Source organism: Diachasmimorpha longicaudata, chromosome 11, assembly GCF_034640455.1.
Source record: "Diachasmimorpha longicaudata isolate KC_UGA_2023 chromosome 11, iyDiaLong2, whole genome shotgun sequence".
Lineage (NCBI taxonomy): Eukaryota > Metazoa > Arthropoda > Insecta > Hymenoptera > Braconidae > Diachasmimorpha > Diachasmimorpha longicaudata.
Window position 1 is genome coordinate 7,341,316 of NC_087235.1, and position 9,694 is coordinate 7,351,009.

The 9,694-nt window shown below is 39.8% G+C and overlaps 2 protein-coding genes across 5 annotated transcripts; one reads left to right on the plus strand and one right to left on the minus strand.

Annotated features, from left to right (window-relative positions):
* The first annotated feature begins 212 nt into the window (after positions 1-212).
* LOC135167273 (NTF2-related export protein) lies at positions 213-1,536 on the plus strand. Its single transcript, XM_064130303.1, has 4 exons — positions 213-593; positions 807-893; positions 1,010-1,154; positions 1,224-1,536. The coding sequence occupies exons 1-4, from the start codon at positions 585-587 to the stop codon at positions 1,394-1,396; spliced, it is 414 nt and encodes a 137-aa protein (XP_063986373.1). The 5' UTR covers positions 213-584; the 3' UTR covers positions 1,397-1,536.
* LOC135167264 (tyrosine-protein kinase Abl) lies at positions 1,464-9,653 on the minus strand. 4 transcript variants are annotated; one of them, XM_064130284.1, is made up of 7 exons: positions 9,425-9,653; positions 8,833-9,096; positions 7,296-8,693; positions 6,912-7,047; positions 6,712-6,839; positions 5,531-5,733; positions 1,464-5,250 (listed from the first exon to the last, which is right to left on the minus strand). In XM_064130284.1, exons 1-7 carry the CDS (start codon positions 9,549-9,551, stop codon positions 3,142-3,144), a joined length of 4,365 nt encoding a protein of 1,454 aa, XP_063986354.1. In that variant the 5' UTR covers positions 9,552-9,653; the 3' UTR covers positions 1,464-3,141. The 4 variants fall into 4 exon arrangements, with proteins under 4 accessions (XP_063986354.1, XP_063986355.1, XP_063986353.1 ...); XM_064130285.1 differs by having other exon boundaries at positions 6,733-6,839; positions 7,287-8,693; XM_064130283.1 differs by having other exon boundaries at positions 7,287-8,693.
* Between the last annotated feature and the right edge of the window lie 41 nt (positions 9,654-9,694).

Below are 9,694 nucleotides of genomic sequence, written 5' to 3' on the forward strand. Positions count from 1 at the left end.
TTTCTCTGTCACGTGATACTTAAATGTGAGAGGAAGCGACTTTTTCTATTCATTTTTGCTAGGTCTCCCTCCTCTCCTGCCTAAGCTTTATTTTTTCGGGAAGGGGATTATGGATCACTGACATTTTTCTAATGGCTGGCAGGGTATAGGTGGAGGGGGTTACAGGTAGAAAACGTCAGAACGCCCCCTCATGGCAGTTTCCACTCGTTTGTTTATTTTTCGCTGTATAATTTTTGAAGGAGTGAATGAATTTTATTCATCACGTTTTTCAGTTGATTTTACGAAGTTTCTTATGGGGAGCGAAATCTTATTTGTGATTGGAGATTCAGGAAAATGAAGAGAAAACTCTGAAAACCGGTTTCCAATGGCGGGTAATTGCCAGCCAATCAGAGAAGAGTCCTACCTGGAAGGTTTTCAGAGATTCGGAGAAACCTATCATTCGTGTCGTGAATATTGAGCTGGTGTTGTGTGTGATCCTCGAGTGTTGACAATCTAAATTCAAACTGCTCACTTTTCTCACGTGTTCATTACGTTCTGAGTGATCTATATTCATTTTCAAAATTGTTTTTTTTTGAGAGGATACAATGGAACAGGTAAAGGGACTATTTATTGTTGTACTGATCATAACCTAGCAGGACAACAATTGAGGTTCATGCGAAATTAGCCGAATAAACAAGTCAATGCTTGTCAATGCTAAATTAGCCGAATAAACAAGTCAATGCAAACAAGTCAATGAATTATTCAATTTAGTTCCTTCCTGGACAATATTGAAACAGAAGATTGATCATTGTTTTGTTTTGTTATAGGATTTAAAACCAAAGATTGATCAGGCCTGCAGAGTAGCCGAGGAATTCACGAAATTGTATTACGAGAGTTTGGATAAAAGACGATTTGTAAGTTTATCTTCACTTCAATTCATGTGACAATTCAAATGTCAAACAAAATGTCTGAGTATTTAGAAAATATAGCTCATCTCTTATTTCATTTTTTCGGATTCATTGATTGATAGATGATATCGCGGTTGTACCTGGACACTGCAAGTTTAATCTGGAATGGCAATGGAACCGAAGGAAAGGACGCGATTCAAAAGTTCTGGCTCGATCTACCTGCAACAGACCACACCATCACCACCCTCGATGCTCAACCCATCACTGGTACTTGACTTATTAATTCATGTATTCATCGAATATGAACAGTTAATTAAATAAAAAATTCTTGCACAGGCCCAGCAGTTTCGGATCAACTAACATTTTTAGTTAAAGTTAGTGGCCAAGTAAAGTATCAAGAGAAGACACCTAGAGCATTCACCCAGAACTTCCTCATAACCGCTGTTGGCGACAAGTGGAAAATAGTCAGTGACTGTTTCAGGATGCAAGAGGCGACAGAAAGCACCTGATAACCTTCAAACCCCCAAATTAGGATAATTAATTAATTAATAAATTTAAAAAAATAATAAAGACATCTCTTTTGACATATACTTTTTATTCTCAATCCTATATCAATGTATAAAGCAATAAATTTTGTATGAGCGAATCAGTACGTTGGTCAATTAATTTCCACATTCTTAATTCATTTTATTTTTCCTGTATACGTATTTTTTCGTTTTTACGAAGAGAAAAAAATTAAAATATCAATGACAATTGAAAATTATAAAATAAATACGCATATAAATAATATTACAATTACTATAATACACATTATTATATAAAACATGATAATTCGTATCTATAATTCATCATTCATTCCAGTATTTAAAGTTGTTCTTCAGTGACTAAAAAAGACCTTTTGGAGTAGATTGAGCACAATCGTTCAGAGATGATAAACTAAAAGACATTGAGAAATCAATAGCAATATTTTCGTACGATTTTTTCCCACGATTATCACAGGGTAAAAGAAAAAACTAGAAAAATTGATGGGATAGACGGATGAGGCCCGAAAAATTGCCTCTCTCTTAAGCAAATGGCAATATTAATTTGATGAAGAGATGCTTGCTACGTGGAGGTGGAGTATAGGCAGTGTCTTGAATACAGACATGCAATCCATTCATCCGTTACTACAAATGTACGTCTACTCATTGTTGTTGTTGTTAAAGCGTAATCCCAAAGAAATATTTAGTGAAAAGCGATTTATATTTTTTCGGGTCTACGCTCTGGAAGAACAATATTTGTGACTGCATTCCCACAGTGTATAAACGAAGCGCACGACACTCAAGGACTTTGATTATAATTACATGATTCTCATCTCCAGCCCAAAGGGATTGGCAAATTTATCACCACCACAAAGATTATTTCAATGTAGGCGCACAATTAATTATATCAGTCGTCGTCGACTCAAAATTTTTTTTTTGTTTTTTTTTACAAATACAAAATCGTTTATATTGTCCCTCGATACATAACGAAACTATCTCGTTTTATTTTTTCAAAAATTTTTTTTGTTCACTTAATTTCATATTTATATAATTAAAATGCGCTAAACGCGATTACCATATACTAAGCGTTTATCCTCGTGACGTTTTATAAAATTACACGTCTAAAAATGAGTGATGCGACAATAGGATTAAGAAATGGTTTTTTTTGTAGTTTTTTTTAGCATAAAGTTTTAGTTCAGTTCCACACGCCAGTGACAAAGTCGACAAAAATGACGAAAGAATGAAAAAATATCCCACGACTTTGATTTGCCATATCAATTTTCTGATCAGAAAACTTGAATCCAAGACTACAATATTTTTCTTTCTGTACTCAGTAGACATAGAAAAAACCCTCAAAAAGGTAATTTTAGTTTGTTTTCTGCAAATATAAATTGTAAATATCGTACCATTTCGTAAGTATAGTATCAGGATATAATAGCATCGATTCACCGATTAGCATTTCTAAAAATTATCTGTTTCTCCTTAATTATTCATTAAAAACTCCTGGCTTCGCTCGAAAGAGAAATACTGTTCCTTCGGTCGCTTGTTGTTTTTTGTTTTTTCTAATGACTTAGATATATGGTTTATTTATATATTTATATATATACTATATCTTCATTTAAAGATACCGTCCCACAGAAGTTGAGAAAAATCAGAAAAACGATAAATCCAACGAAATGGAAAAATAAAACAAAGCCACTTGCCTGAATCCCAATTTTGATTAGAAATTGCATTTATCTCTGTACCATATTCGTCACGTCTTTAATCGTATTCTGTACGTCACTAAGTAGTCTTGTATTCTCTGTGATATTTCTCGTGCCAGCGGCTCTCAGTTGTCTCGCTTGTAGCTCCAGACGCGACATTAAATCCCGAAATTGAAATCTGGCATGAGGTGGGACAGTTCCACTCTCGACTGATGTTATTCCTTGAAGAAGCCCATGAAGAAGTCCTACTTTATCCGACAACTGTAACCAGCTGGCCATAACAATGCCAGGAGTACTCTTCAAATTAGTGATGCTTGTCTCAATGGCATTCGCCAATTCCAGGACATCGTGTTTCGCTGCCTTTCCGTCCTTACTAGCATCCTCATCATGCGAAGATTTATCGCAATTAGGAGTCGCGTAAATCGAAGATCCAAAGTATTTGCCAGAGGAACCGATACCCTTCGATGGTTTCGCAGGCACCACTGGCTTCTCTGAGTCCCCAGAAGTGCTAGCCGGATGCCAGCTACGACCATCGCTCTTACTGGTCGCTGAACTTCTCGTCGAAGCCCCACTGTGATCCTCCGGACTCTCCTCCCCAGGATCCAGCATGTCCTGTTTATTGATTCCTCTCACCCCCAGTTTAGGACTCAGTGGCTGATTATCAGAGGAAGCCTCCTTGTTCTCCCAGAGTCTCTTCAAACTACTTATACTCCCTGTACTCCTACGTTTATCGTCCCCATCGTCAGGCTCTGAGGCGTCCGTGCTAGGATCCTCCGAGCGCCTGTTCTTCTCATCCTGCTGAGACTTCTCAATGTTATCAACTTTTCTCAATCTCGCTTTGAAATCTATTATCTGACCGTCAGTGTTCTCCTCTCGAGGATTGCTTCGTTTGTCAACTTTTTTCAGTTTAAAACCTACATTCCCAGAGTTGAGGACATTTTCAGTCATTGGAGAGGGGAGCTCCTTGATGATTGTCGGCTTCTCTAAGTGCTGATCAGGGGTGGGTTCCATTCCCTTCACATTGGACATTGCGTACTCATTCTGAATAGCTGGCTTCATACCGTGCTCCATACTGAAGCTAGCACACAGTTCCGACAATAATTGTGATGCAGGGTCCAGAGGAAGAGACGAAACATTATTGGATACACTGGATTTCTTTGATGAACCTACGTTTTTCGAGTCAGCATTTTGGCGAATTTCGTTGATTAGCTTGAGCTCCAGCATTTCTTTCATTCCAGGCTTCGAGTTGAATGTATCGTTACCAGGCTCATTGTTCATTGGAGGTGGTGGAGGCGGAGGGGGCGGTGGTGCTTCAAGAGGGGGTGAGAGAATACAGACAGTTTCATTTTTGGCAGAGCTTGCATCCTTGCCCGGTCTGAATGGCACTTTTTTCTCATCACTAGACTTGGCAGGGCCCCCAGTTTCAGTTGGCACCTCACGACGCCTCAAATTCACACCAAAACGTGAGGATGCCTCCTTTACCGATGGCTCCGCCGTTCTCACGTCGTTATTCTTGTCATCTTCATCTGGATCTTCGCGCGACCTTCGTTCAATCTTCGATTTTCTCATACATACTGGAGAGCCCGAGGGTCTCGGTGGATGTGTGGCTTCGTTAATTGACGTTGAGTCGTAGTGCTCCTCGTTGGGGGGCGGTGGGAGGTCAAGAGGAGGCGGTGGAAACTCGAGATCCGCCAGAGTTGGTTGAATTGATCTTGAGGGACTGGCTGTTCTGAATGTCGATGTATTTGGCGAGCGAAATGTTCGCAGACCAATGCTCTCGGGATTGTGCTTTCTACCTGACATACCACGGCTTCGTGGGGAATTGGGGGGCTGATAAGTATTGACAACTCCACTTGATGAATTGCTCCTAGTCATTTGGGGCTGATTTCTGAGATTATTCTGACGCGGTGAGAGCGAACGATGCTGGGATAATTCTGCGGCTGGATCGTGATGCGGTGGGTGAGGTGGCTGTGGTTGGTGCTGCTGGTCAATTATGGCAGGTGCCTCACCACCAGACGGCATTCCACTCTGACGCAATGATTCCAGATAAGCGCCGATTCTTGCACCCTTGGGCAGCGTGCCATAACGATTTATTGCACGCTTAACATTTTGCACTTCCAGGGCACCCACGTGCACCAGCTAGAACAACGGTTCATACCGACGTATTTATTTAATGCATTCAGAGTTTTAATGGTTTCCGTTTTAATGAAAAAAATAAGCTGTGACTATTCAAGCAGTGCTAGATGCATTTACCGATGGACTCTGATTGAATTTTAATGACTTAGTTGGAAATAAAGTGGGAGGCAACCAAAAACATGGCACAACTACTGGCTACCACCTTCGTAAAAGCTTCGCGTATTTGTTTTTATTTGGTTTATATTTTTATTTATTTTTTTTCATTTTGTTCTGTTATTTATACCTTCTGTGGTAGTACTTCCTTAGATGGATACTGTCGTGTTTTAATTTGTTTCTGATTGCACTGTATGTTGATCTCTGGTGATGCAGATCGCTGTAGTGGTGGTAAATTAGGCTCAGCAGTACCCTGGGACCCGTCACCGTCCTCATCCATCTCGCAGCCTCCCGTCGGCACTGACGCCATTGTCACGAGATCTCGCGTGATACCTGGTTTTTTTCAAGTTCAAATAAAAAAATAATGTGTGTACTAAAGCTTTTCTCTGTAATTTTTGAGTTTTTGATAGTGTCCACGTTAGGTAGGATCACTGAATGATGATTATTTGTTCGTATAAATTTTTTTATGAATGAGAGGCTGAAGCGTAATCGATCAGAGGTGGTGGCAAGCGCTGTTCAAAGCACGAGCGTTTTCATTAATTCGATTCATTTTGCAACTTCCTATTGCTCAGGTCATTCTCCGTAAATCTAATATTCAATCCTGGTTGGCGGTTTTTTTTTCTTGCCAACTCCTAAAGGTCGTTTCGTTCATTTAACAAACGGTTTCCTTTTGTGCGGCTATATTAGTAAACTCACGTAACACTGCTTGAACTCGATTAAAAACTGGATGAGTCGATAAAAAAATAAATGAGTCGAGCTACGATGATTAATGTTTCATGTGAAAATGATGGTAAGAAAAAAGTGATAGGTTTTCTTTAATATGAATATGATCAAATAATACTAGAAATTCTACATTTACGACTGCTAATTTCATTGCCATGCAGATATGTACATTATTAATTATCTCTTCTCATGATAATTGTGGAGAAAATAAATATTTTGATAAATTAAAGACTAGTACTTTGACAGTGTAGATCGGGATTCGTGAAATCTATAAATGCATGACTTGATAAAAAATAATAATTGCACTATGACTAATTATACATTCCGAGCTGATTTCGTAACACAAGTCATATGAGAGAACAGCTCTTAAAGAAAAGAAAAAGATTCCGGGAGAATGACCCACGTAAATATTACACTGTATTTTTTTTTATTCAAACCGAACATTGATTCTATGCACGATGCAGATTATCGTAGGGGTTGAGGCTCAATAAAGATTCATTTAGGAGTAATAATTCGTTTTATCCCCATAAGCGACACGTGCATTATCTTTTATGGATGCTTAAAATGTTTTGAGATTCAGTGAAATACCTTCAAAAACGTTATCAATACCATTTAGATCGGTCCCATCGTCTAATGTAACAGCGCCTACGTCAACATTTTGCTGATCTTGCTCCTGGTAAGCTGAGTCACGGAATGAACTGCAGGATGACAATAAACTGCACAGAAAAGAATTGAAAATAAATCAAAATGCTGAGACAGTTGAACACGAAAAATCAATGGCGAGTTACCTCGTTCTCTTGGGAGGTGCAGGTGCTTGCTTGCCTTTTTTATTCGTAGATCGACGCATCTGGACAATACTGCTGTTACCTTTATTTGAATGACCACTCATGAAGGTACTCAGTTTGGTGACACTACTCGCACCGTCTGAATCAATGAAAATGACATGAACAACCGATTTAATACCATACACTGAGAAAAACCAAATTTTCAAAGGAGTACGTCTTTATTTATATTGAGATATTGGTGGTTAAAATTTTTTTAACATCAAAATATCTCACACTAAACAAAAACTCCTTAAACAACCCAAATAAACCCGTACTTCTGAAAAAACTCGTGTCATCTCAGTGCAGATAATGAATTAAAAGGGAAAATGTAAGAATTACAATTTTGACCTTGCGTTAAACCTGAGGTAGACAGTTGATCGGATACGAGGACAAGGCCATGAATGTTCCCAGTACTTCCAGTCTGAGACTTCTTATAGGACAAAGTTGGTGTATCACCACCGCCCTGCAGTTGCTTCTCTACTTCCTCACTGATACTGGAGTCTTGAAACATATTCTCCAGAGAATGATGAATCTCCTTAAAGGTAGGTCTCTCAACAGCACTCCATTGCCAACACTGGCGCATGAGTTCGTAAACCTTGGGGGGACAGCCAGGTGGGCACTCCATCCTGTAGCCCTTCTCCAGCATATGATACACATCAGTCAGATCGACCCCAGGATAAGGTGACATTCCATACGTTGCTATTTCCCAAAGTAGAATTCCAAAGGCCCAAACATCAGACTTTGTTGAAAATTTATTGTACGCCAGGCCCTCAGGTGCTGTCCATTTGATAGGAAATTTGGCACCGGCATGTGCTGTGTACGTATCATCTCTCATGAGTCTTGCTAATCCAAAATCAGCAACTTTTACCAGGTGATTTTCACCAACTAGACAATTCCTTGCTGCTAAATCTCTGTGAATAAAATTCCTACTCTCGAGGTAGCTCATTCCACTCGCAATTTGTGTCGCCATGTGCATTAAAACCACAGCATTGATCTGATGTTTACTCTCGTTGCGTAAATAATCAAGAAGATTTCCTTTACTCATAAACTCAGTTATTATGTAGAAAGGTGGTTCACGCGTGCAGACACCGAGCAATTGCACCAAATTTCTGTGCTTCATTTCTTTCATAATAGCAGCTTCTTCAAGAAAATCTTTCAACGCCATTGTGTCCTCCTTCAATGTTTTGACAGCAACAGTCATATTGTATCTCTTCCAAACAGCTTCATAAACGTCGCCATACTGTCCACCCCCCAATTTGTGTCTCATGACAATGTCAGTACGATTGATCTCCCACTCATCAGGCTCCGGACTTAGGGGAAATACCGTTGGCTTATTGTGTTTCGGTGCTGGATAAAGCAGTTGCGTTATTAATCCATCCGCCAGCATTGAATGATGATGAACGAGTTCAGCGAGTGTATTAAATTTACTCTCAGTTGTGACAAACATCTTTCCATCGCTGTCCTCATTTATTCTGTAGTGGTATACTCTACCCTCGTATCTTAATGAAATACTTCGTTGTCCAGGACTACTCTCAGACTCGCGTACGAGAAAACTACCATTGATACCGGAGCTCAATAAATATTCAGCGGCATTTCTTGCTATCCTTCCATGATACCAGGAATGTTTTTCTAAAGAATTAACCGGCGTTACATAGTTTGATGGCACCCATCCGACTTGGCCGGTGCTGGAGTGGGCTTCACACCATTCACCGCTCTTATTGTAACTTAATATCCGAACTTGTTCGCCTGGAAAAAATAAAAGGAAGAGAGAACGTTTTAGGTGAGATTGAAACTGCAGTTGACATCGATTAGTTACTAATTGAAGAAGAGAGGGGGATTATGAAGTGAAGCGCCGAGGAGTGGATGGATAATGAACGGGTGATACCTTTTTTTAAGCTAAGTTGATTCTCCCCACCAGCCTGAAAGTCATAAAGTGCAACAAACAATTGTGGATCATCTTCCTCCTGTGCTAAAAGATTCTCCTTGCTTGTCCATCTGTTAGCAGCCTCGAGTAGACTGCCACCAGTGACACTCGAGTGTTGAGAAAAATTAGACTGCTGTGACAGTGACTGGACACTTGAGCCACTCGGTGGATCACCCTCGGGCAAGGCAGGAATATGTGGTAGAGGCCTACTTTGCAAAAGTGCTTCTGCAAAAAATAATATAATAAAATGAATGATGTAATGAAGAAATAATAAGTCACGATGACTGATGATATCGATTGACAAAAATTATCAAACAATGAGAGACATTAATCAAACGATAAAATCATAATAGTGTAAAAAGGTAACAAATAACGAGACATTTGGAAAATCAATAATGCATACAAATGAAACACTCGTTTGTGACATAAAAGAAGCATGGAGATGGAGGAAAAGGGACGGCAAGAAGTTTTGTAAAAAAACATGTTGATGGAAGGGGGGAGAGAGGGAGGTGGGAGGGGACGTTTAAGGTGGATATAAAAAAAAGGGACTCACCGCTGTGCTCCGTGAAAATATTTGATCCGATGAGCCGCGATTCCTTGGGATTTCTCGGCTGCTTTCGGGCCTGTCTCACTGTCGAGCCGGCTGGCAAAACTCTGTCCTTGGTCTGTTGAGCACCCATCGTTTGACAATTACCATAGCCCTTGCACTACTCTCAATCCTTCTGTACTTCTCTCTTTCTCTCTCTCTCTCCCTCTTGCTGCCTAACCCCCACCTCCCCCCAAAGTTCCCCCTTTTATATCGAAAGACAATCCACTCTATATC

Bases quoted from the DNA above. Each gene is read 5' to 3' on its own strand.
- LOC135167264 (XM_064130283.1), bottom strand. From the start codon at position 9,551: ATGGGTGCTCAACAGACCAAGGACAGAGTTTTGCCAGCCGGCTCGACA. The intron at 8,694-8,832 runs GTATCACCCGTT...TATTTTTTCCAG, and splicing joins TCAACTTAGCTTAAAAAAAG to GCGAACAAGTTCGGATATTA. The intron at 7,048-7,286 runs GTAATTCTTACA...TCATTGATTCAG, and splicing joins TTTAACGCAAGGTCAAAATT to ACGGTGCGAGTAGTGTCACC.
- LOC135167273 (XM_064130303.1), top strand. The intron at 894-1,009 runs GTAAGTTTATCT...ATTGATTGATAG, and splicing joins GTTTGGATAAAAGACGATTT to ATGATATCGCGGTTGTACCT. The intron at 1,155-1,223 runs GTACTTGACTTA...ATTCTTGCACAG, and splicing joins CGATGCTCAACCCATCACTG to GCCCAGCAGTTTCGGATCAA.